Here is a 25,909-nt window from a genome sequence, read left to right on the forward strand (position 1 = left end):
CCAGCATAGCCAAGGGCAGGGACATCTCAGAGCTGATGCCCAGCATCTGTTACCCAAGATATCTCAGTACTTGGGTGCAAAAGCCACTTGAACTAGCTGCCCACATGTTCCCGAGCAAATGGGATAGCTGCTGCTCTAAAGAAATCAGCCCAAGAAGTCCAGAACTGTTTTGTATCGCCCTTGGGCAAGTCTTTTCACATCTCACAAGTATAGTTAGTTTGGAGTTTTTATCACTTAGTCACCCAGAGTAGTTGCTTTTGGTGTTGGTGTCCAGACAATGCCTTTGGCAACTAGGGCCCTCTGCTGGGCTTCCAAGCTCTAGGGGATCCCTGGGAGAAAATTGGTTCCCTAAGTTGAAGTTTAGGTCACACTACTGAAGAGTAGTCTTAAAATCTGTCTGGGATAAGGTCAAGCAATGCCCCATAGGGACTCAGCTCAGGAGCAGATGACCAGAAGAGCTTTTAATGAAGTAAATCAAGGTGAGGATGAGATGGTCCAGGGGTAAAGGCACCTGGCTATCTGAGTCACATCCCTGGAACACACATTGGGGGGAAGGGGGGACCAGCTCCCGAAAGTTGCCCTCTGACTTACACACACACACACACACACACACACACACACCATAGCATGCCTATGTCCCATACATACAAAGACAATAAATTATTTAAAGAATTAATATCTAAGGTTAATATTGAGTCAATCAGAATTCACTAAGGGAGAGATGTGCCTATTCATCTGTGCTCATCTATAGTAGTACTTGGGTTGCTGTGGTAGATAAAGCTCTTGATTATCCTGTTCCCCTACCCGTCTGAATTCAGGGGAGATGTGGCACCACATCTGACTGCATGGCAGTTTCCTTTCACTCCATAAAAGGTTTCCCCTCCTACTCACTATATCCAGCTTTGCTGAGCCCTCAGGATGACCATATGCTCAGAGCAGCTGACCACCCCCTCCCCCACGTCCAATTTAAACTCCAGATTACACTGTTCTCTGCCCCTGGGATGGGCGTCGGGTCCGTTGTTTCTGAGGACTCTCCATTCTGGGCCTTCCTCCTCCCACTGCATGCATTAGTACTTCCGGTCTTGCTTGGATCCTGGTTTTTCCCTGCTACCCTCAGCTCCAAGAAGCAAGAGCCAGTGCATTTTAATAGCTGGTGTGGCACTTGGGGAAGATCACACCTCCCCCGTTGTTACCCATTTCTACCTCCCGAACACTAATCCTAGAATCCCAGCCAGCCCCCAGACATGGTATTAGCAGCAAGGATGTTTCTTGAAAAGTTTGAAGTTGGCTTCGAACTTGCCTTCTCAATATCTCTGCCTTCTCAATTTCTTGTGTAGCTTTTGTCCTGCCTTGCTTAATGGCTGCCAACCAGGGAAAAACACAGTTGGGGGTTGGTCAGACCTAGGTTCTTGCTTGGAGAAGTGGCTTGGGAGCATTTGTTTGAGGACAATACTGCCATCTCAAGGATCTCAGGCCAAACCCCAACACCTTAACTAACAAAGTGCCTGTTGATATGGAGGATGGAAGGGTGAATTTCAGTATTAGCTGGCTCTCCTTCCCCTTCATACAGCGGGCTTCTGATATCTCAGTGGGAGTCTGATGGGACTGGGGGGGGGGGCTTGGGGTGGTGTTGTCTGATCTTTGTCCCCTTCCATGCTCTGGCTTCTGATGCTACAGAGGGTACTTGCTCACATAGAACCTGAGTTTGTGAGGTTGCCCCTCAGCCACCAGGTATCCTCAGCTGAACCACAGCCACAAGAGCCACAAAGCCAGACCCATCCAAGGACCAAACCGCTTGAACTTTCCCAACAAGGTAATCCTAAAACACAGAAGAGCAAACGGGCCCAAATCAGCTTTCAGCAAAGCCATGTGAATTAGCTTCACTTCAGGGAAAATACACTATTTTATAAAGACACTAACCACCACTGTTTCTTAAATAAAAAAGGAGAAGCAAGCTTTAAATGACATTCCATTGAAGGATAGTATGAGGTTCCATAATCTGTAGGGGAGAGCCTTGCTGGATTTCTTATTTTTAGTCCCCCTCAAACTGAAATGGAATAACAGAAAGCTTCAGTCCTCAGGCAAGATGGGGATGAAAGATTTTTGAGATGCAGTGTTAAAGGGTCCTGGATGATTTAATCAAACTAAGAGAGTACCAGTGACTCTACTGGATTCCCTTGGGGTCAATCACATCTGATCTCCACCCAGCCCCAAAGTGCAGCTCTAAGAGAGAGGCCCCGATATTCCTAGTCCTAATATTGTTCCAGGTACTACCCCAATCTTTCTCAAGCCCACATCCTAACTCTACGAGCCACTTAGAATAAATGGGAATGTTTTCAGGAAGTGGCATGCATCCTGAAAGATAAGACCGCACACTGGGGCTCCATACCATGTATTGTGTAAAAAAAACAAACACACACCTTAGCTCTGCAATAGTGGGGAAAGGAACCTGTTTTATAGATACAGATTTCTTGCCTTCATCACACAGTACAGGGCAGGGCTGGAGTCAAATACAGAGCTGTCTGACTTGGAAGCCAGGCTTAAGACCACTGCACTTTCTGCCCAGCAGAGAAGGAGACAGCAGTTGGGAAAATGCCCAAAACACAGAGCCCAAAGGGAGAAGGGAAAGAGGGTCTGTGAGCTAACTGGAGCCCATGGTAATAGAAAGCTTTGGAGGAGGATGCAGTCCCAACCTGGAAAACCCTTGGCAGATGAGTACAAACCAGTTTCTCCTCACTGCCCTAGAAGCATTTAATGCCCAACTGTGGTGCCCATGCAGGGCACCCAGTACAGGACTGAGAGTCAGTGACAGTTAATTTTCATTGTCAACTTCACTGGATTTGAAATCACCCAGAAAACACATCTCAGGGTGTGCCTGTGAGGGTGTTCCCAGAAAAGTCCCCACTCAGTGCTAAATAAAAAGGCAAAGGGGAAAAATGAGCTTCACCTAGCGTTCACCTCTGCTTCCTAGTTGCCCACATAGTGCCAGCCATGTCTCATTCCCACCGCTTGGCTTTCTGGCCACAATAGACTGTCCCCATAAACCATAGCCTAAATAAGCCCTACCTCCCCGAGATCACTTGTGCCAGGTATTTGCCACATCAAGAAAAGAACTAGAACAGTGTTTTTGAGACTCTTCGGAGAGCAGGAAGCTGTCAAAAAGGCATGCAAGCCACAGCATGAGGTCAGAGGATGTGTAGGCATTCTCTCTGAATCCTAGGGACCAAACCCAGGTCCTCACGCTTAGCAATAGGCACCTGCACAGGCTGACATCTTGCAGCCAGAGGTCTTGTCTTAACCTCTCCTGACATCATCTGACCCCATTCTTCCCAGCCTGTGGGATTCTGTCAGGTCTCTGGGCTCTCCTCAAGCCCCTACAATTGCTCTACTGACCTTTGTAAAGAGCTGACACCTTCCTTGACTTAGAACACAGAGCAATTTATCTTTGTCTTCCCCACTGGACTGTGAGCCCTCTGCTGAGCTTTTCTGTAGCTGCCTAGCTGATGGGTGACTCAGCCTTTGCATTCCACATTTTGCATTGAAGTATGAGGAGTTACTCATCGTTTCTCAACCTCAGTAATCTCGTCTGTAAAATGGGGGAAACAGAACGAACTTCATAAAAATGTTCTGGGGAGGAGGGTTAACTTGAGGATTTAGGCAAAGCTCTTACCACACTGGGATGTTACCTACTGATAAAAACATGTTAGTGAGAATTGTTTGAGAACAAATACAAAAGAAACTGCGCCCTCAAGCCTGGCAAATGCTGGGATCTCACAGAGGAGAGGGACTGCAGTTTTAGAGGAGTGGAGGTCATGCTTTGGCAGGGAACCAGCTTTGCTTGGCGCTAGCCTGGCCTGCTGTTCCCTGCCGCAGTGACCACCCTCTACTCCGTCCTCCAGGGGTGGAGGAGCAAGAACCTGGATGTCAGCACCCAGAGCAGGACACACACTGGGCACCTGCAAGTCACTGACTGACTAGACCGGTAAGGAGGGGGACCAAGAAAAAGCCCAGCCTGGGGCAGGGTGAGTGGCTTTGAGGTAAGGGAATCGCAATGAAGCCACAAACTCCGGGGCCTTTCCGGTCCCCGCCTCCAACTCCTCCAGATTCGAGCCACATTTTTCCGAGGGAAGAGCCGGGAGGGAGCTGAAGGTCGAGGTTAGGGACTGGGGGCTGGTCCCGCGGCGCCCGAGTGAATCCGTCGGGCTCGGGGACCCAGCGGAACCCCCCGCGCCCGCCTCCCCCTCCGCCGGTGCGAGTGGGGCGGCGCGCTCCGCAGGGCGAGCAGCTGAGCGACCCTCAGTGCTGCGGCCCCCCGCGCCCCAGCCCGCCGCGCCCGGGCCGCGGGCGGCGCCCCTCACTCTCCCCCCGGGCGGGGGAGCCCAAGGCAGCGCCGGAGCCCGGGGGGAGCGCGACCCCGCCGGCCAGGGCAGGGGGCAGGCAGCCGGGACGGCCCCGGGTAAGCGGGAGGAGGAGGAGCGGGCCCGCGGGGTGAGGGGCGGCCCGGGGGGTGGGGGTGGCGGGGAGGCGGCCGCGGGAGTGAAGCTGGGGCCGGAAGCCAGAGGGGTTCCTGCAGCCCCCACACCTGCCACCGATCGGGCCATCGGGAGCCCGGCATTCGGCGGTGCTCCCACCCCCACGCGAACGTGGTAGGGACCCCGTGCGAGGACGGTGCCCCTACCAAGGCCTTTAGGATCCCCTGACCTCCCCAATGTGGGGTAGAAACCCAAGTCCAGGCCTGGGAAGGGACTGAAAGAGGCTATGGCCCGACTGTGTGACCCCTGTCTCTTGCCGGGAGCTGTCTGCAGAATACTGCAGAATGCAGGCCCTGGGGAAGCTCAGGGGGCCTGGACCCTGCTTCCTGGGACAGACCTTTCACCCCCATATAACTAGGCATGTGGGTCTAGTAAACCACTTGGACCCAGGATCTGTGCCTGGGAAGAAAGAGGGGATATCTTTCCCCTTTGAGTTGGGGACAGGGCCACACTTAGGCCTAGTAGTTCCAGAGGCTGGCCTATTCCTAGGGGGCTGTTCTTGAACCCACTCCTTGGCTTCCAGACTGTACCTGGGTTTTGTTTCTGCTACTATTAAGAAAGAGTTGGTTTTTGGGACTTGAGAATCTGCAGGTAGGGTACACCCTGAAACCTCCAAGCCGCCACACCCAGAGTGACTCCGGACTCTTTCCTTGTTCTTTGCCCTCTCTTATTGCCCAGAGCTCCCCCATCCCCACCTGCTTGTGCTGTTATGTAATTAATCCAACTGAGTCTCTTTGCCAAGCTGGCAGCATCCAGGGTTGCCCCCAGAGGCCTAAGGACCTGAAGGGATGCATGTGGTGGAGGGTTGGTCCTGTCTCAGCTGGGAGCAGGCTCAGCAGAGGAGCACCTGTTGGGGAAGAGACATGCATGAGGCACATAGGAGGTTAGAGTCCTAGACTTTGCTTCCCCGATGCTCTAGGATCTTCTTTTGGTGGTGGTGGTTTATTTTTCTTCAATAAAATGAAAGGCATCATATACATGCACATGGGTGCCCAGGCACACACACTACAAGTATGTGAGTTCACGCAACAGTAAATAGTGAACCCTTCCAAGTCTGCCAGGAGGTCCAAATGAGCATCTGCAAAAACCTTAAATGACCAGTAGCCACTGTACATGGCATACCTACTCTATGCCAGGCACTGAACTTTCCACAAACAACCTCATGATACCGATGAAGTTTCTTGGCCAAGGTCATACTTTAGGTGAAAGGCAGGGCTGGGAAGCAAACCTTGATGGTTCTTACTCCAAGCCCTGTCTTTTATTTACCATTGTACATGCATACATATCCACAGATTGAATGCTTTGAATCAGGACAACCTAGGGGACATTCAGCTATGAATCATGCATATATGAAAAGAGCATACACCTGGCAGAACACATACACACACACACACACACACACACACACACACACACACACACACTAGAGAGAGAGAGAGCTTGAAAACCATGTCACCATCAGAACCTAGTAAACCTACCTCCCTGCACCCATTTACTAATTGTGGTTATCATTCAACCCAGGAGGAAGATTGTCTCCTTCCAGCTAAGAGATTTATTTAGGTTGTCTTGGAAATGGGGACTGTAGATGCCACTTTACATATGTGTAGAGCATGGCTCCAAAGCAGGTGTTTTACCCACAGGCCTATGGCTAAAAAGTCATCAAAGCTGGGGTTTATGTCCAAGCTCTAAAAGTCCCAGGCACTGAGCAAGCAGAAAGCTAATGAATTTATCTCTCAAAGTCCAGTCCCTTCCTGGGCAGCAGCTGTGTGTGCCAGGCCTGCTGAGCTCCAAGGAATGTCAAAGACTCAAACCCTGCTTTTAGCCTGTCACTGTTTAAAATCACTAAGCTTAAACATGATAAGCCCTGCAACCTGTAGAAAGTAGCTGTGTGATTTGGAGCACACAGAGCTTCTTCTCTAAGTGCAAATAGGAATACTTTTCCCTTAGGGGTGTTGTATTGACCCGAGGATAACCGTGTGTGCCGGCTAGCAGCCAGTGCTCAACTGTGTTGCTCTCCAGAGTCAATGCAATCATCTAGTTCAGTGGGACTTTGGGAAATACTAGGGGCATTTTGGGTCATCGTGGTACCTTGGAGGCTGCTGTGGGCAGTTATCTCTTGAGAGCCATAAAATTAAGATGTCTAGAATATGAGTCCTACACAAAAAGAGCTACCTCCCCTGAGGATGCCAAGAGGGCCTCCACTGAAATTCACTTTTTCTTCAGGATGTGACTGAAACCAAGAGGAGTTGCCATGTATTGCAGGCTTGGGGCTGGGACTGGAATTTGAATCTGCAATACTGGGCATTGCAGTATGCTGTGGTTGAGGAGAATCGGGCCACAGTGCACAGCTTGGGGGATAGATTGAGATAGGATTCTGGAAAAAGGAAGGCTGTCCAAGTGGCAAACAGCTTCAGCAAACATGCAGAGGTGAAAAATAACAGTACAGGTCTCGGGATGAGCCAGAGCACTGAGTCCACCTCTTGTCCCCCAGTCTAGGTGGTGGCCGAAGAGGGCCAGAGGCAAACAGAGGGAGCAATGGTTGGTCCTGACGGTGGCTGAGCCCCCAGCCCCTGGAATATGCAGCCCGGAGGAGCCCCAGGCAAGGACGCGGAGGCGGAGTGGGGCGGGAGGCATGGTCTCCACCTACCGGGTGGCCGTGCTGGGGGCGCGAGGTGTGGGCAAGAGTGCCATTGTGCGCCAATTCTTATACAACGAGTTCAGCGAGGTCTGTGTGCCCACCACCGCCCGCCGCCTCTACCTGCCTGCTGTGGTCATGAACGGCCATGTGCACGACCTCCAGATCCTAGACTTTCCACCCATCAGCGCCTTCCCTGTCAACACACTGCAGGTAAGCTGCCCATGTAGGCAGTTAGGCAAAAGGGGAGAGGAGGCTCCAACCCTCTCTAGCTCTCCAGCTCTGCCAGGGGCTCTACACCACACCCTGGGCCTCCCACCTTAAAACCATCCCAAGAAGTTGCTCATTTGTGTGCTAGTGTATTTCGAAGATGTTTGATGATTGTTTTAATGTGTGCCAGACTTTGCACTGGGCACCAGGACTGAATGGTCAGCAAAAATCGGATATGCAGTTTGCTTTCAAGGAACTCCTAGTCTGGTGAGAACAGACTAACAGACAGTTGTTATACAATGTAATGAATGTTGCAATTGAAGGAGATGAGCGAGCTGAAACAGTCCTGGCTAGAAGGGTCTCACTTACTCGGGTGTATGGAGTCACGGAGGAGGGTGATGTCTCAACAAAGTAGGGACACTAACGGACTGTTTATACACTGAGCTCTCCTGCCATGGCCTCACATCCTCATTTTCATCTGTAGAGGGTCAGCAGGACAGACCGAGACCTGAGAAGGGGTGTTCTCAATGACTCTGAAGACCCCAATCAGAACTTTGGCCCAAGGCCTTTTCTCTCAGGTACCCTACTCCCCACCCTCAGGACTGCCTCTGGGCTCCTTGCACAATTAGATTTAATCATCTCCATTGCCTGCATCCCCCCCCCCTTCCCCAGCTTTTAGAACCAGGGCCTCTACACCTTTCTCTCCCTCTGGCTCAAGAGGAAGTTGGCTGCATGGGAAGCTGAGCTCCCAGATGTGTTTGCTCACAGCAGAGTTCTCTAGCAGAGAGGCAGAGAGAGACCTGTGGGCAAATCATAGAGATAAGAATGAGCCCTGGCCGGTTGTGACAGCAAATGCAGCCATCTCTGCCTGGGACCTGATGGAACTCAGCAGTGTCTCGGCTACCCCAACAGAAGGGCCTTGGTTTTTGACTAAGCACCTGAGAGAAACCTGATCCAGGCATGTGATCCACGGTGTGGTGTGCCTGAGGTCAGGGCAGTGAGTCCCAGGCCAGCATCCTCTGCTTCTCACTTGGAAACATTGATGGAATCTGGCTCCGAGCTCAAGTTACTCTTTTCACTTTCAGTTGTATATTTATCTTTACTGACCTCAGAATGGGTCAGATGCGGTTTAAATACCTGAGCTGTGGTCTAGAGCAATCTGCGTCCTGCCTCTGCCCCTTCAACCCTATGGTTTCTCTCCCTAGCCATCTCACTGATGGTCCATTGGCATCCCAGGAAGAAACCATATTTTCTTTTTTTAATAATTTATTTATTTATTTATTTTGTATACAGTGTTCTGCCCGCAGGCCAGAAGAGGGCACCAGAGCTCATTACAGGTGGTTGTGAGCCACCATGTGGTTGCTGGGAGTTGAACTCAGGGCCTCTGGAAGAGAAGCCAGTGCTCTTAACCTCTGAACCGTCTCTCTAGTCCCTAATTTATTTATTTTAAAAATTTTAATTGCATTGGTATTTTGCCTGTGTGTATGTTTGTGTGAAGGTGTCTGATCTTGGAGTTACAGTCAGTTGTGAGCTGCCATGGGGGTGCTGGGAATTGAACCCTGGTCCTTTGGAAGAGCAGCCAGTGCTCTTAATCACTGAGCCATCTCTCCAGCCCCAAGAAACCGTATTTTCACTCCATTTCCATAAAAATAAACTCCATGTCCTATGTCTTGTTCAGGGCTGTGATTGTTGTTTGTTACTCAGGATAGAACCCAGAATTTAAGTTACCACTCGACTGCCAAGCTACATGCCCAGACTTCTACCTTGTTCTTGATGTTCTTATTAAGAGACAGGCAGAGGTGCTATGTTGCCCAGGCTGGCCTTGAATTTGAGTAGCTGGGGTTAAAGGTATGCACCTCCAAGCAGGGCCCATGCTTCTTCAACTTAACATTTTGTTTTTTGTATTTGTGGGGGATTTTGTTGTTATTGTTTTGTTTTCAAGACACAGTCTTTCTGTGTAGCCCTGGCTGTCCTGGAACTTACTATGTAGACCAGGCTCAAAGAGATACATCTGCTCTGCCTTCCAATCATGGTATCAAAGTTGTGTGCCACTACCGATTAATATTACAACTGGAGCTACTATTTCCTGTCCCTGTCTGAAGGACAGCCTCATTCTTTTCTCATGGCTACTCAAAACTCCACTATGAAGTTTCACAGATTCCCCTATAATTGGACAAATGGGTGGGTTTCAGTCCTATACCATTAGGGTCAATACCAAAATGAATAAACAGCCTCATGTGTAAGTCAGGTTGCACAAAGGTTTCTGTATTTGCAGAATCAGTTACTGGAAATGGCATTGCCAATTCAAAATATAAATAGACATGGAATTTAGAGGGTGTCTCCAAAGCCCCTTCTCTAAAAGTTGTATGTGTATCCTATGAAATTCTGGGATTTTTGACACTCTAGAACAGTGGTTCTCAACCTATGGGTCATGACCCCTTTGGGTGTAGCATATTAGCTATCCTGCATAACAGATAGTTATATTGTGATTCATAGCAAAATTACAGTTATGAAGTAGCAACAAAATAATTTTATGGTTGGGGTCACCACAACATGAGGAACTGTATTAAGGGGTCACAGCATTAGGAAGGTTGAGAACCACTGATCTAGAAGGTAAGAGAAGATATTCTTAGTGTGGCCTGTATTTGCATTTCTGATTGTGAGTGAAGTTATGCATTTTTCTATAATTTCTATACTTAAGGATTTTATGATTCTGGCTTTGCTTTTGTGTTTGTTTGTTTTGTTTTGTTTTGTTTGTTTTTCCCCTGAGAACTATTAATATCAATTGCCTGTTTGGGGCTCATATTATTAGGGATTTGTTTTTCTTTTTGAGACTTAGCTCAAGCTGACCTGGAACTTTTTCTATAGGCAAAGATGACCTTGAACTCCTAAACCTCCAGCCTCTACTTCCCAAGTGCTAGAATGAAAGGCATGCAGCATCAAGCTTGTATGTTCCTTCTCCTCCTGTTTTTGAGACAGGGCCTCTCTCTTCATTCATAGCCCTGGATATTCTGGAGCTCAACATACAGAACAAGCTGGCTTCCAACTCATAGCGATCCTCCTGCCTCTGCCTCCTGAGTGCTGGGCTTAAAGGTGTGCGCTGCCACACCTAGTAACCCTTTTATTCTTGATTGACCCTTATATTAGATACTAAAATCTCAAAGATTTCACTCCTGGAGCACAATTATAGGGCTTGGAGTACAGAAGTCCTAAGAAGGGACCTTGAAAGCTCTGTGATCAAATATCAACCCTAAGATTCTTGATGGCCGCTTTCTAGGAATAAAATAAAAGTAATACTTCCCTGAGTCTGAGCCTGTTACCTTCCATAGTCCCTTCTCCTTCAGAGGAGAAAGCTGAAGTTAGAGGGCATATGCAGTCTGCCAAAGGAGATGCCCAAAAACACGTGGCTAAGACCAGGCGACTGAGACCCTCAAGCTATCTCCCTGAGCTAGACTCAATAGCCATTTCTCCTCCTCTGTCTCTGTCTTTTTCAGCTATAGACTGGGCCCGGGGCTTGGTGTGTGATAAAGACATCATTACCACTGGGCTGTGTGTTCAGTCCATCCCTTGACTCAATACAGCCCGAAGATGGCCTCTGGGGGGAACAAATTAGAACACTATATGGAACACACTGGCAGGGAAGCTGAGCTTTCACCATCCCTCCCTCCAGTCAAGGAGTAGAGGGGCAGCCCAGCCAATCTGGAGCTTTCTGCTGTTCCCTTTTAGAAGCCTCCTGAGAGGAGTGAGTGGGAGGCATCCTGGGGTCCCCTTGAGGAGGCAGTATGTTGGAGGATGGGTGGGGCTGTCACCCTTAGTGTCTGGCAGCCTGTCTCCAGCAGCCTAGCAGAGGGCTTACAGAATGGAAGCTATCCTCCCTCCCTCTTCCCAGGAGTCTCCAGTCCTCATGTGGGGTGGGAGAGGAGTTGCATAGGCATGGAGGCCCCTGACCCCCCTCCCAGGTAATGGTGTCCCACCAAATCCAGTAGTCCCTGGTGTGGGAGGAAACAGGTTTATGATTTCCTGCGCTCTAAGATCTATCCTCTGCATCCTGCCTCTGCACCAAAAATTAAAACCTCAGCACAAAGATGCCATATCATCTCCCCAGGGAAACCCACTGCAGCATCTCCCAAGCCTTTGAGCTGGAAATGCCGTTCTGAAGTCAGACTTCACAATCCACGGCAGCCACCTAAGTCTGCCCCCTTCATTTTCAGCTGAAACTCACCTGGATTACCTGCAAGCTGGGCCTGGAGCTATGCCTCCACATCCGTCTGGTCTTCCTTTTTGCATGCACTGCAGGTGGAGCTCAGGGCCACACACATGCCAGGCTGTACCTTGTGACTGTGCTGCACCCCTTTCCTCCCCTTCTTTCCTGAGGGCCCTCATGAGAAGAGGCCCTGATTTTCTTTGTCCCCACAAGGCCTCCCTGAAGCTTCGGGGACCTCCTTTCTGCACACTGTCTTCCTGAACACCCTTTTGCAATTACATCTGTTGGCAGCTTAACTATCTAATTAATCCTCAGGGAACCTTCTCGTTAGCGCATTTAGCCTTTCCAAGGGCCTATTCATCTTGAGCTGAAGCCCCTCCATGAGAAGTTCTCACAGGCATGGTGATGCATGCTTGTAATCCCAGCATTTGAGAGGCAGATGAGGGAGGATCAAGAGTTCAGTGCGTTTGGGTTACATAGGAAAATTTAGCCTTTAAAACCAAGCAAAACGGTACAGCAAGAGCAATCCCGTCTTCTTGGAACTCTTTAGGCCACTGTTCTGTCTCCCTCACTCTGCCCCCTTATGCTTCCTGTCACTCCCCCCCCCCCCAAGCTTGCCTTTAGGCTGCAACCCAAGGACTGTTAAGTTAGGGATAGGAGTTACCTTGCTCCTGGTTGCTGGTGCTGAGTGATTCAGCACCATGGAGAGAGCTAAAACAGCAGAATTACTACAGTTAAACTAAAAACCCACTAAACAAGGGACGGAAGGAGGGAGTGTGTAAAAACAAAAACAAAAATAGGGTCCTGGCCAGACAGTGGTGGTGCACACCTTTACTCCCAGCACTCGGGAGGCAGAGGCAGGTGGATCACTGTGAGTTTGAGACCAGCCTGGTCTACAAGAGCTAGTTCCAGAACAGCCTCCAAAGCCACAGAGAAACCCTGTCTCCAAAAGCTAAAACACAAAAGAAATAAACAAAAAACCAACCAGGGTCCTGGCCCTCTTGGGTGCTCACTGCAGTTGTGAAGAACCAGAAATAGGATGGCTGTAACCAGGGCATAATCCAGACACAAGAGAGGATGGGCACAGTCCTCTGCTTGCAGGGACAGTGGCTAATCATCAAGCCTTGGAAAGATATTACAGTAGGTGCTCTTAGGGGAATTCATAAATGCACTTTGAACAAAGGACTGGATGGATGGATCAGACAGATGTAATCTCCAGATCCTCACAAGATAGTGTGGTGGGCCAGGAAGTCAGTCAGCCTGTGACTTGGTCTCTTCTGGCTGGGGAGGACAAGTTACAGCTCTCAGCACCTGTGTTTACTGGGATCCTGGCCTTCAGTGGGGGAGGGGATGAAAAACTCTGGTGTGGTGGTAGGTGAGAGCACTGTCTGTTTGACAGGGTGGCTGGGGGCTGGGAGGCCTCGTGGCTGCTCTGACTGTGGTACTGGCCGGGGGTGTTGCAGGAGTGGGCAGATGCCTGCTGCAGGGGACTCCGGAGCGTTCACGCCTACATCCTGGTCTATGACATCTGCTGCTTTGACAGCTTTGAGTACGTCAAGACTATCCGTCAGCAGATCCTGGAGACAAGGTGAGGAGCTGTGTCAGTCTATTGCTGCCTCGGTGGATGCCCTAATGCTAGCCTGTCTCCAAAAAGGGGGAACACAGGCAAGGGGGGGGACTTGGGTCACAGATGAAATGTATGCGTTTAGTGGTTCCTAGGTGTCTTCACCCCTTTCTCCCCCACCCCTTTTCTTTCTTTTTGGACAGGGTTTCGCTATGTAGCCAGGCTGGTTTTAAACTCAAAACCTCCCTGCCTCAGGGCTCCTAGTGCTGTAATTACAGATGTGGGTCACATACCCTACTTTGTTGACTCACTTTGGGACCCTTACTTATGAAGAGGCTACACTAATGATGGGGGGGGATATGGCCTCGAATCAGTTGACATATAACCCTCAGTTTCCTTGTCTATAAAATGAACTTTTTTTGGATCCAAAGACGTGCTTCTTTAGAGATGTAACCATCCCCAAGGGGCTAGGGCTGCACCTGAAACAGAGTACACGCTAGCGCGCAGTCTAGTGGTTTCGACACTGGCACCATCTTCAGATTTCTGCTTCGACCCGCAGGGTGATCGGCACCTCGGAGACACCCATTATCATCGTGGGCAACAAGCGTGACCTGCAACGCGGACGCGTGATTCCGCGCTGGAACGTGTCGCACTTGGTGCGAAAGACCTGGAAGTGCGGCTACGTGGAGTGCTCGGCCAAGTACAACTGGCACATCCTGCTGCTCTTCAGCGAGCTGCTCAAGAGTGTGGGCTGCGCCCGCTGCAAACACGTGCACGCCGCCCTGCGCTTCCAGGGCGCGCTGCGCCGCAACCGCTGCGCCATCATGTGACGCCGCGTGCGCCCTGCTGCAGCACTGTTCCAGTGGAAGGGAGGGTAGGGCCTTCCTCGGGACACCTGGGCTAGAGCGGGGGGGACCCCCCACCCCACCCCGAGGAGAACTCTAGGCTCCCGGCCTGAAGCACTCCTGCAGCCACACACCTCCCCACGAGAATCAGAGGGCGAGAGGGAGCCTCCCCGCCACTCCCCAGTCCTTCCCTCCCACCTGGGTCTCCCTGGACAGCCACCTTCAGTGCTGTAGTGTAGTGTCCGGCCCCAGGGGGCGCCACAATCTGTGGGCCAAGGGGTGAGTGTATGAAATGGAGAGTGGAGTGAGGAGGTGCTGTCTTGGCCAGGCCCCTGCTCATCTTCCCCACAGTGTGTCTGTCTTTGCCCCGTGTCCCCTCTTTCAATGTCTGTCCTCTCAAGTGTCTGTCCATCCTCATTTGTCCTGTCTTCCCTCCAGTGTCCCTTCCTGTCACCCAGCTCCGCTCACAGGGCTCTCATTTCGTTCATCCCCTTGTCGCAGGTCCTGGCAACTTTGTGATGCCAGGCCTTCTCACCGGCAGCACCACCGGCACAGGGCGGAGAGATGCAAGTGGCCCAAGGACCGAAACCAAGAGGTCCAAGGGCTGAGGTCGCACAGCCGTCAGGGAGAGAAGGCAGAGCTCTTCCTCATCCAGGGAGACTTCCCTGCCCAGCAGCCCCCAGAGACGCAACCACTTACCTTCCAGCCTTAACTCAATGGTCCCTGCCGGGTGCCCCTTACCCTTCCTGACCCCAAAGCTGGATGGCCCCTGGGCTAAAAATTCCTTTTGTTGTGTTTGACAGTGTGGAGAGGAAACTTCCCAAAGGATAATTTTCTCCCCATGATGCTAGGTCCTATTTTTCTGTTACCTCCTGCAGTGGGATGGTCTGCTATGCTGTGGGATGTTGAGTTGTGGGGTCTTGTGGTAGGCAAAGTGGTGCCCAGGTCAGGTTATGCCAGTGATTAATTCTGTGTCCCAGTCCCGCCTCAATCCAACTGTCTAAGACTCTGCCTTCATCAGGTCTCAGGTTGTCTTGATCAGTCTGTGTAGGGGCAGAGCCAAGAAAAGAATAAGGGAGCTTCTTGTGCCTGGGGGAGAAAGGCATGCATCCCACCCATAGGTGGAGATCCTCAGGATCTGACCCCTCGTCCCAACACCAGGTTGGCCCTATGCCCTAACTCACCCACCCCATTTTCCCCGGCTGCCTGGCCGGGTTTCTACCTCTCGTCACCGGAGCTGATCACTGTCAGTTTTGTACCGATTTAGAAATAATAATAATGGAGATTCTAGGAATGGCCTGAGGGACTGATGGGGGACTTGGAGGGAGGGAAGAAGGAAGAGGTGGTATCATGTCCCCTGCCCTGGCCTAAAAGAGTTCTTGAGGCTGAACCCTCAGCCTCAGCCCTGGTCCAGTTGGGAGGATAACAAGGACCCTTTGTTAAGAGGGGTACATAGGATGCCCAGCCTTTTACAGGGCTGAAGTGCACAGACCAGGAAATCAGGTACCCAGAGAGGTGATGGGGAGCATCTGGGGACAGGGGTGGGGGCGGGGAATTTATGGTGTTCCCGTGTGGGAGGGAATCCATGATTCTCTCTTTGGCTTCCCCTACTGAATCTCACTCCCTCCACCCAGCAGGGGTGCTGCAGTACAACAGCAGTGGCCCTGATATAAGCAGCCCAGCGTTCTTGGGTTCTAGCCCTTGCTGTCCTGCACAATTTTGGGCTAGTGACTTGCCCTCTCTGAGCCTCCCTCTGCAGCAGAGGTGGTGGCTCCCCTTCCCCACACTTCGGAGTGGCTGGGAGGGTAAAGAGGAGAGATGCCCACTTTCCTCTCCTGCAACTCCACCCCTGGTTCCCGGGGGGCATGGGGTAAAGATGGCAGCATCTCATGTGCCCGATCACCCCCCACCTCTGAGGCACCTGAAGTGAGGGTGGGGGAATTTGGGCCCCTGGCTGCCCTCCCCACCGGGGGGAGCCATTGGAATGTAGCCGCCCTCACCCTTTCCTCTTCATCCCAGGTCTTGGATTTCAGGTCCCTCCACCCCCATTCTGAGTCTCTGTCCTTCCCCTCCCCAACCAGGGTTTCCCACACAGGGTCTGGAAGTGTGTGCGACACCCATTGAGCTGTTATCGGAAGTCGGATTAAAAATCAGGGAGTGTTTTCCCTCGTTTCTCTACCTCAGTGTCAGCTCTGTTGCTCATGGAGGGAGGACTGGGTCCCTGCAGTGCACATGTGCTATGTGCAAAGAGTGGGGGCTCCCCACCCCAAAGTCCAGGTGAACCCAGGGGTCAAAGGGAAACGGTACTGGACATAACTGTTTTCCCTCTAGCTAACCACTGACATAGAGGACACCATTACCTGCCTTCACAGCTGCCTGGAAGTCTCAGTCCTAACTGCTTCTGCCTCTTCCTCCCAGTCAGGGCTCAAATTTAGGGCCTCGGAACATAACTTCTTAGACACAGAAGTGTGACAGATGCTGTCAAACAGCTCTCTTCACCCTGAGTGATCCCTGTTCTCAGGGCCAGAGGCAAATCTTTGAAGTCCTCCTCAAGGGTGGCCTTCAGGAGCCTGTGCAGAGCTGCCTTTGTCGCTGTCCACGGTCCTGACCTCTAGGACCTGGTAGGAAACCTCCCTTGCAGACAGCTCGTCCCCATCACCTCCAGCAGAAGCAATGTTTGTGGCTGCACCTCTCTACACTTCCACAGCCTCAGGGAAAGGACCCCAAAAAGCTGAGGCTCAAGGACAAACCCATGTGTGTTTAATAACCTACAGCTGTGGAAATGTCCAGAGGCCCACGAGCTGTTCATGGGGGTAACAATAAGATACGAGCTCTCCCCACCACCGCTGGCCAACAGTGGACGGCATGAGCTGCCCCTTTGCTCAGCTGAAGAGATGGAGTTTTCAAACCCACTCCTGACCAAGGTCCTGTCCTTCCTCACACATACATTGCACAGCACATGTTTTGCATGGTCCTCCCCATCTTCAAACTCTTCAGACCCAAGACTCCTCCTCTGGTGTAAGTTGGGTTCCATCAAGCTGCTGAGGCTCCTGGCTCTCTGAAGTCTTGGAGCTGTTCTCCAATGAGAGTCTGCCTTCTTTCTTTTTCTCTTCCTCCTTTTCACCTGCTCTATCCACCTGGCAGGTGCTCCCTCCCTTGCCACCCAATGTGGATTTCAATAGCCTGCTTCCAGGAGCTGTCCTGGCTGGACCCAGGTAGAGGTAGGCCAATGGCTTGGGAATTCTGGAAGGTCTTTTCTCAGGCCTGTGGTCTCTGCGGGGTCGGATTCTCGGTCTCAGCTTCAACTTGTAAATGGATGGGATCTTCTGGGGCTTCCGGAGGGTTCTCTTGCCCTTGCCCAGACATACCCTGGCTTTGTCAGAACTTGGGTCTGAGCATGAGTGTGTGGGAGCCTCCAGGGTGGCAGGCACAGTTAGAGTGGATGACACAGTCCTTACTGGGGTTCCCTTGGCAGTCAGACTTGCCTTTGTCCTTGGCCTACTCTCTCTGAATCCTAGCTTCTCTTTGGAGCTTCTTGGGTCCACATCTGGCTTAGGGGGAGCTTTGGAGCCTACGTTCCAGGCTTTCAGGTCCACTTTAAGGAGAGGTGGGGGCGCCTGGACCAGTTCTTGGATGACTTTATCATAAAGACTCCCGGACTCAGGCCACCCCCCACCTAGACTGGGAACATAGACTCCACTTCGAGGGATAACTTGAGACCTTGTACCCTGATTACAGGTCGCCCCCACCTCCAGCAGTTTCATGTTGGCCACAATCTCCTCTTCCAGACCCTGGCAGAAGGCTTGCTCTCTAGTCCTGCCCAGGGGCAGAGGGGCGTGCCCCCACCTCCACTTTTGCATGTCTAGGCTCCTGGGATCCTCCATCTCTGAAGTGATCTTGATGTCCACCCGACGGTCCCTATGGCTTGCTTCCACAGCATGATGCCTGTGTTTGGATCTATCCAGGTTCCCTGTGACTGCCCTTGATGGGGTGGATCCTCTCTCCATGGAACCTCCACTTTCAGCACCCAAACCACTTCTTCCTGGAGTCGGGGGTTGGGCAGGGGACAGCCGGATGGGGATCTTGGTGAACCCTTTGCTGGGGGGTGGGGACTGAATAGACATGGGTTCACTGAGCTGTGGGGAAGCTCCCCTACTCAGGAGGCAGAATCTGTGAGGACTGGCTAGGCTGGAGGAACGCGATGGGGGAGATGGTCCTCTTGCTGATGTCCCTTTACTAGTGGCCTCAGTGATTTGGAGCCTCTGAGGGGTGAGGGCCTTGGTATGTGTTCCTCGGTTGTCTGTTTCCTTGTGAACCCAAGATATGGGAGTCCTTCCTTTGGACAGTTCACCTGGCCATCTATTCTCTGTCTTTCCTGACAGGGCACTTCGTAGGGCTGGGCTCCTACAGGTAGATGAGAATTGGGGACTGGGTGACAAAGTTCTCTGAGATGGGGTCATTGGCCTCTCTTGGGACCTGCAAAGGAAAAAAAGTCTTGAAAGAGAGACTTGGAACCATCAGCAGCATTCCAACGGGAATACCATGGGGTACTAGAGAAGCGGTGTTCTTCCCTAGGACTGACCAAGAGGAACCTATGAAGCGTTCTTCCTGCCTGTTCTCCCTTGTTCCCCATGTAGCAGATAGAAGCTGACTTCAGAGGAAGATCCCAGCCCCGAAGATGATCAGAAGTTATCCATATTTGGGGCTGGTCTCAGTCTTAATCATGAAATCAAAGGACAGTCAATATGGCCATTTCTTTCCTGGACCTCAGTTTCCTTGGCTGCAAAACGAGTAGCCATTTGGAACAATGAGATGATCCTTAAGCTGTGGGTACTGTTTTGGTTGGAAACACCTGAAGCTTTGTCTTGTTCTGTGGCCCTGGGCTGTGAGTCCAGGGTCTTGTGCATACTAGGGGAGCATTATCCCATTGGGCTATATAACCTTTCTCTTTTAAATTTGGTTTTGTGATATGGCCTCCCAAAGTAGCTCAGGAAAGACCCAAATTCACAATCCTCCTGCCTTGGCTGCCTGAATGCTAGGACTATAGGCATACGCCACCATACCCAGCATATGTGAAGTTTTGTTGGGGTAGGACATTGTTCTCTTTATCTTGGTGAATGAGCCACTGCGACATGGAGGAGACCCTTACATGTCCCTCCCTTGTACCTTAGTAATGAGGCCATTTCTCTGAGGGTCCTGCCCCCTGCTCCCCGTTCACCATGGGGTAGGGGAGAAGAGGGAGTAGGAGGTCTCAGCTTTCGGCTGGAAGAGGTGTATGTCTTCCAGTCCACTGGAGGCAGTGGGCTCTGTGAGCGGCTGATGGTCATTGTAGGCTGGGGCTGTGAGGGCCCATCCTGCACCTTCACTTCATGCTGCACCGGTGGCCCTGGGGGCTTCAGGAAACTGCCTGGTTTGTGGGCTACCCACCAAGGCCCCCAAAGAAAGCAGAAGACAGAAAGGTTCAATTCCCGTTTATGAAACTCATTGTTCCCCCCTCTCTATGCTGCCCAATTCTCCTTATTCTTCCTGACAGACACCAGAACCTACCGTGGCAGTCCCAGTATCTACAAAGGGGCTCAAGGGGACACAATCTGGTCAGAGAGCCCAACGTGATTTTCTGAACACTATGTTGTATTGCGGATCTGAAACTTTTATTCAAATTGTATGCTTATTTGGGGTTACTCGACATACTGAAGAGGAGGAAGGACTGAAAACCTTCCAAGTCAGACTTCAGGCCACCCGTGTGGATTCCAGGCCAGACCTGAGTGCTACTGAACTTGGCCTACGCTGTCTCTACGTGCCTTGCGCGCCACCTTGTGGTTATTGTAGTATTGCGCCACGTCCGCCCCTCCCCTCTGTCTTCGCCCACAGTTCCTCACAACCCCCCCAGCTGGTGCCTCTGGAGATCAGGCCTATTCGCCCTCCCACAGATGGGCTCTCTAACTAGCCCCACAGGCAAAAACCCTTGGGGAACTCACAGAGGGACGTACACCGGCAGGGGTCATGTTTGTCCAGATAATGGCCCAGCGTGTCCCAACCACCCCCAACACGCACCATCACGTGGCTCCGGAGGATCTGAGGGGGCAAAGATGAGATTAAGAGCCGAGTAGAGGGCATCCCCTATTCCTGTATATTCCTGTACACATGTTTGTGATTAGGAGACATATTTTTCTGTTTAAGTATTACCCATGACTGCATCCAACAAGTTTTGTCAAGGGTGAGAGCCAAACTGGCAAATAGTTGTGCGCCCACAACTGGGGACACTCTCTTTGCTATACAAGGATTTACACTTGTGTCTGCTCGCAATTGATATGGGGCCTACATGGGACCTACATGTCACATGTCTGTGACAGTGGGAGCTCTGCCCAACTCTGTAATGAGACAGGTCCCGTAGTCTTTCCAGACTAATTTCCACAGTTCAAAAGTGGGACCACAAATCTCTGGCCCATACACACATCACAAGACTATTGCCTCAGGGTCTGAGGGGGGCTCAGGTTGCTGGCTAGTGCTCCCGGGTATGTTCTATGCCCAAAGAAAGGCCTTGGTGGTGTCCAGCTGCTGACCACATCCTTCTCTGTGCTCAAGGCAGGGGGAATGGCTAGTGGAAAGCCCAGTCCTGGACTGCTCCTTACTCTACGGAATGGACAGGTCCAGGGTCTGAGTGTGCTTTGGGATCCACATGACTGGGGCCACACACGGAACACAAACCCAGGTTTTCAGGTCCTTCACTCTGTCCTATCCTGCGGAATGGGAAAGTGAGGACACTTTTTTTTAATACAACTTATTTCTGCCTGGGGGCATCCTGTAAACTCAGCTCTGATGGAGGTGTTGGAGGGTGGCAGTTCCAGGTACATTGGTGGGAGGATGGGAGAGGCTTGTCAACTTTGCCTGGAATGTCCTGGAAAATTCCAAGGTAGGAGAGAGCCCCAAGGTCTGGTGACTTGGGATGTATGGTGACTGGCTTCCTGTTTTTGCCCTGGGACTTAGTCAAGGTTCTGTGGAAGGAAACCCCATTTCACTGACACCGGATGTCCCTCCACCTCAGGCCCAACTTACCCTGATGAAGATGAGAGTGTTGGAGTCCCCTACTCGGTACTTCCCCTCAGATATCTTGATCATGGAGAATTGCACTGGGCATGTGCAATGGCTCACGAGATTCTGCACCTGTGGGCAAGGTCAGAGACTCAGCCCTCTTCTCTACCTGAGTACCCAAGTCTACATGCTGGATCATGCTAAATGAGTGCCTATCTGCCTCCCACCCAGAGGCTGGTGCTGAAGTCAGGGCTGAGAGGCAAGTAGGAAGAGGAAGGCTTTAAAGAACCCATAAGAACAACGCCTGGAGCAGCCCCCTTGGGTCCTCTTCTTCTGACAGTGGGATACAGGGGACTGTGTTGTTGACCAGCATGGGGCAGAGTCCTGTGTCCACTGTATTACAGGCCTTCAGCTAAGAAACCTTCCCAAAGGACTGCTTGGGCTCATGAGTTTGAGACCACGTTTGGCAACACAGCAAGAGAAGGTAAAGGAAAAAAAAGCAAAACAGAATAGGAGAAGAGGCAAAGGGGAGGAGAGAGACTGGGATGGGGCTAGCCTCAGGAAAGTTCCTCCTCCTGTGATGGGATTCCACTCTGGAACCTCCCCCTCCCCCTCCCCCCATGCGCTCCGTGTTGATTCACTTAATTCTCACAGCAGTCCCAGAAAATGGCTACTGTGCCTCAGTACACCTCATGGAGGATCAGAAAGGTTAAATGATTTGCCCAAAGCCACACAGTGTGTGTTGGCTGGTAACAAGGATGCCATGTCCTTGGCACATAGCCTACAGGGCTAAGTGAGAGGTGTGCAGCGATGGGCTTGGGCAAAGGGGCTAAGTGGCAGTAGCCACTGTTACATGTGGTAAGGGTAGGGACTCGGAGTGGTGCAGGGCAGTGAGGACTGGGGAAGAGGAGGGCAGGGCACAGGCTGGGCCCAAGTGCTTGGCTGGGCTCACCATCTGGTCCAGGTTGTGGAAGTGGCAAGGCCTGCGGATAGGGGGTGCAGGTGGTGGCGGATCCGGTGAGGGCAGGGCCAGCTCACGCCGCAGCTCCTCATCAATCTCCTCTTCCAGATGCACTAGGGCCGGTGCAGCCACACCGAAGCGCCAGGCACGGCGACCCAGCTCCAGCAGACACAACAGCACGCTCTTCACGTTCTTGCGTAGGACAAGATCCTCTGTCTCAAACATCAGCACCTCTGGTGTGGGACAAAGGAGAGAATGGGGATGCAGTGGCTTAAATCCTCCACTAGAGACCATCCCAAGGTAGACACAGATGGCTCGGTTTCAGCATCTCAGATTGAGGAGGCACCTGGAAAGGGTCCACACAAAGCAACCAGGCTAACTGCAGAAGCTGGTGAGTGGGCAAAATATCTGGAGCCTGCCTGATCCTAAGGTAGGGAATAGGACTTACTCTACCTGGCTCTCCTCCGATCCACTAAGCCACCAAGAAGATCCAAGGAGCAGGAAGCACTTTCTTCTCTTCCTACCCATCCTCTGGACACCTCAAATTCAGTGTATTTGACTATAGCCTCTGGGTACCTCACCCTAGAAGGCTCAGCTCGGAATCTCCCAGTGGCTATGTGACCTCTGGCTAGCTCCAGATTCCTAGTTTTTGTCTTCTGAAAAATGGGGGTAAAGCCTATCTCAACAGGAAGTAGCAGTTGTTTGGGGCTTTGGTGCTGGAAACAGTACATCATAAGCTACCTCTCCAGCCAGATCATTAGCTTTGATTAACCTCTGACCCGGTCCCTCACCTCCTTGCCACTAGCCAAGAGTCCAAACCTGACCCTTTCCCTGTCCCATCCCCAGTAACCTTTGGTCTGCAGGATTGTGCAACCACACCTAATTCCATTCCTGGGTTTAAGGCAAACAACTGTCACCCCCTAAGCCTTACAAATCCCCGCAGGACTGTGTTCCTCCCTATAGAGTGATTCCCCCAACCCCAGCTCTCTCTCCAGCCTTTGGTCCAGTGGTTCTCAACCTGTGGGTCACAACCCCACTGGAGTTGCACATCAGATATTTGTGTTACTATTCATAACTGTAGCAAAATTACAGTTGTGAAGTAGCCACAAAATAATTTTATGGTTGGGGTTGCCACCACATGAGGAACTGTATTAAAGCATGAGGAAGGTTGAGAACCTCTACTTTAGTCCCTTATGCTCACTGGCCAGTTTCTCCCAGTCATCGTCTTCCTTGTGCTTTGCCACTGCTCCCTTCTGCCTAGTCAATTCCCTTCTCCAAACTTCTCTCCTTAGCCCAAACCTCCTCCCTCTTGATGCCCTTGCTGGTGCCCACTACTCTATCATCAAGCTGCTGGTGCCCCTTCTGGACCCTATGTGATACACTTGACTTTGAAGCACACATCCCCCTGAGCTGTAATTTCTGAATCTATCCATCTGTCTGCCTTCCTAGGCCATGCATTCCTGGGCATTGGACCCTATTTGCCTTGGCCCCTGGTACCCAGCATGCACTGGAAATGGAAAAGGTGATTCATCCATGTTGATTGAGTGAACCATTTAATAGATGTTTATCATCAGTGTGTGCTTATAGTGAGGATTTGCTGTGAGGTGAAGAGTCCAATGCACAAGAATTAGAGGTACCTCATGAGAAATCTAGAAGAATGCCTCCTCCACTCCTAACCCCAGATCTGCCTTAGCTTGAGCCCCCAAGTGATGCATGCCCCTACAAGATAAGGATGAGACAGATGTGTTACCTTGGATGCCCATCTCCTTGCGACACCACTGGATGAAGTTGGAGATGTTGTCCCTGGCCTGGAAGGTGCCTGGCTGAGCAGCCCCATTGCAAAAAACTCCAGCCTGGGGCATGGGAATCTTTTGAGCTCTGTCAGGTGCCTCAGCCAGGAAGGCCAAAGCAGCCTCTGTGACAGTGTTGGCATGCCGGCACAACACCAGACCAGTCTCCAGCACCTGCAGGAAGTTGGTTGCATCAATGTCCAGCCCGTACAGATCCCGGAGCCACTCGGCCAGGTCTTCCTTCATGGCCTCCAGGTACTGCTCGCTGGACTTGAAGGACCGGATGCTGCGTACAGGAGGCCCTGGGGTTCTGAGCCTCCTCCTGTGTCCCCTGTGCTGAGACATGCTGGAACTGAAGTACAGGAGGAAGTAGGGGCCTCCTGTCCCCTATTGCTGTCTCAACTCCTGCTACCTGCTGGTCAAGGTCCTGGCCCACTTCTCCTTGGCTCAATGGGTCCCCTTCTACCCTCTGAGAGCCCAGGGCTTCTGGCTCTGCGGCATGCCCATGCCGCTAGCTTCAGCCTCTGGGCCAGGCCCAGCCCCCACTACCCACATTCCTTAGCCCCTGCGGGGTCCTCTCAGCTCAGAGCTTCCCAGGGCTGGTAGAAGTGAGAGCAATCCTCTCTCCCCAGGGTGGGATGGGTCATCTGCTGCCTCCCACCCACCACTGTCACCGGCCAGGGAGCCCGGAAAAGCATCGAGGCTGTGGCCTCTCAGCTCTGCTTTCCTTCCTCTCCTTGGAGACAGCAGCTGCTACAAACACTCCTTGTTAACTCTTCCTTCCGGCAGCCAAGTGCCTCTGTCCTGCCCTGGGGCCTGTGCAGGAGAAGCAGGGCCCAGAGGGTGGGACAGGGTTCTTGAAGCCACTGATTTCTTGTGGGGGTTGTTGAGGAAGGTGAGGTAGAAGTGAGGAGGGAGGGGCTTCGAGACCGATGAGCTTTGGAGAATGAGTGAGCACGAGAGAGACAGAGGATGGGAGTTTCGCCCTAAATCCCTTTGGGGAGGCACACACTCCCTGATACACTCCCCGTTCTCTGTGTGCCTTAGTTTCTCAACTGTCAAAAGAGGACAACATCCCCTTCTGGGATGTTGTGAGAAAGGCACTAACGTGTAATATGTGTGAAAGCATGAGACCCTCAGAACATACAGGCAATATAGCAATAAATAACAACAACAAAATCACTGCCTGAACTCTAGAAACTACTTATATATTACTGGGTGATGGGTGGTAGATGAACAAGTCTAGTTAGGGGTGCTGTCACACACTGTAATTTCAGCAGCTGGGAAGCTGAGGCATGAGGATAGTTCAAGGCCAGACTACATAGCAAACTCAAGTCCAGATTGGAATATGTGGTAAGACCCTGCCTCAAAAACCAAAAGATGAAACAAATAACAGCAAAACAAATGTGTAGGCAGTCAGGTAGTGATGCATATTGGGGGGATAATACAGGAGAGAGTGAGTGACTTTACAGGCATGGATACCTTCTATAAACACAGGGACTTGATGCTAAGGTGGCATCTGGGCAGAGACCTGAGAGAATTGAGGGCATGGGTCCACATGAGGAATAAAAGCAGCCAGTGCACTGGCTTGGAGGCAGGAGCATGCTTGGTATGCTCTAAGAATAGCAATACTAAAAAAAGAAAGAAAGAATAGCGGGGGGGGGGTTGGGGCTGGAGAGATGGTTCCGTATCTCTTCCAGAAGATCTGGCTTTGGTCCCCCAAACCCACATAACAACCATCTGTATTCAACTCCTGCTCCTGGGGATCTGATGCCCTCTTCTGGCCTCCATGGGTATCTGCACACACATGGCAAACAGACACACATACATAAGATTAAACAACTGTTTAAAGAAAGCGAAGCAAGCTTGAGAGACAGCTCAGCAGTTAAGAGTGCTGGCTGCTTCTGCAGAGGACCTTTTCCCAACTGGATGTTAGGGTTTTAGGGATTCATATGTGAAGCCATGTTCCCTGAACACAAAGAGATCCTTTGTGTAATAGGGGAAAGGAATCTGGCACACAAACACAGAGATAGAGGGACAGAGGACCTTAGGGTACTGGAGTTTTTGTTTATGTGATCTAATGGCCAACCTCTTATCTATCTATCTGCCTGTCAGTTAAGAGACCAGACAGAAAAC

General features: G+C 51.5%; 2 protein-coding genes across 4 annotated transcripts; one reads left to right on the forward strand and one right to left on the reverse strand.

The window, feature by feature from the left end:
- The first annotated feature begins 3,895 nt into the window (after positions 1–3,895).
- Positions 3,896–14,020, forward strand: Rasl10b (RAS like family 10 member B). 3 transcript variants are annotated; one of them, XM_051180420.1, is made up of 4 exons: positions 3,896–3,982; positions 7,024–7,380; positions 13,045–13,169; positions 13,705–14,020. In XM_051180420.1, the coding sequence occupies exons 2-4, from the start codon at positions 7,165–7,167 to the stop codon at positions 13,973–13,975; spliced, it is 612 nt and encodes a 203-aa protein (XP_051036377.1). In that variant the 5' UTR covers positions 3,896–3,982; positions 7,024–7,164; the 3' UTR covers positions 13,976–14,020. The 3 variants fall into 3 exon arrangements, with proteins under 3 accessions (XP_051036377.1, XP_051036293.1, XP_051036465.1); XM_051180336.1 differs by lacking the exon at positions 3,896–3,982 and adding an exon at positions 4,171–4,456; XM_051180508.1 differs by lacking the exon at positions 3,896–3,982 and adding an exon at positions 4,171–4,456 and having other exon boundaries at positions 7,029–7,380.
- Positions 14,021–16,728: 2,708 nt separating this feature from the next.
- On the reverse strand, positions 16,729–24,270 carry Gas2l2 (growth arrest specific 2 like 2). Its single transcript, XM_051180640.1, has 6 exons — positions 23,734–24,270; positions 21,975–22,216; positions 21,047–21,154; positions 19,969–20,065; positions 19,157–19,409; positions 16,729–18,466 (listed from the first exon to the last, which is right to left on the reverse strand). Exons 1-6 carry the CDS (start codon positions 24,116–24,118, stop codon positions 16,984–16,986), a joined length of 2,568 nt encoding a protein of 855 aa, XP_051036597.1. The 5' UTR covers positions 24,119–24,270; the 3' UTR covers positions 16,729–16,983.
- Between the last annotated feature and the right edge of the window lie 1,639 nt (positions 24,271–25,909).

This window comes from Phodopus roborovskii, unplaced genomic scaffold (assembly GCF_943737965.1).
Source record: "Phodopus roborovskii unplaced genomic scaffold, PHOROB, whole genome shotgun sequence".
Lineage (NCBI taxonomy): Eukaryota > Metazoa > Chordata > Mammalia > Rodentia > Cricetidae > Phodopus > Phodopus roborovskii.

What these genes read in the sequence shown, in the direction of transcription:
- Rasl10b (XM_051180420.1), top strand. Translation starts at nt 7,165, where the DNA reads ATGGTCTCCACCTACCGGGTGGCCGTGCTGGGGGCGCGAGGTGTGGGC. An exon ending in TCCCTGTCAACACACTGCAG is followed by an intron (nt 7,381 to 13,044) that starts GTAAGCTGCCCA and finishes GGGGTGTTGCAG; the next exon opens with GAGTGGGCAGATGCCTGCTG. An exon ending in CAGCAGATCCTGGAGACAAG is followed by an intron (nt 13,170 to 13,704) that starts GTGAGGAGCTGT and finishes TTCGACCCGCAG; the next exon opens with GGTGATCGGCACCTCGGAGA.
- Gas2l2 (XM_051180640.1), bottom strand. Translation starts at nt 24,118, where the DNA reads ATGTCTCAGCACAGGGGACACAGGAGGAGGCTCAGAACCCCAGGGCCT. An exon ending in CTGCCGGTGTACGTCCCTCT is followed by an intron (nt 19,410 to 19,968) that starts GTGAGTTCCCCA and finishes CTTGGTGGGTAG; the next exon opens with CCCACAAACCAGGCAGTTTC. An exon ending in GAAATGGCCTCATTACTAAG is followed by an intron (nt 18,467 to 19,156) that starts GTACAAGGGAGG and finishes TTTCCTTTGCAG; the next exon opens with GTCCCAAGAGAGGCCAATGA.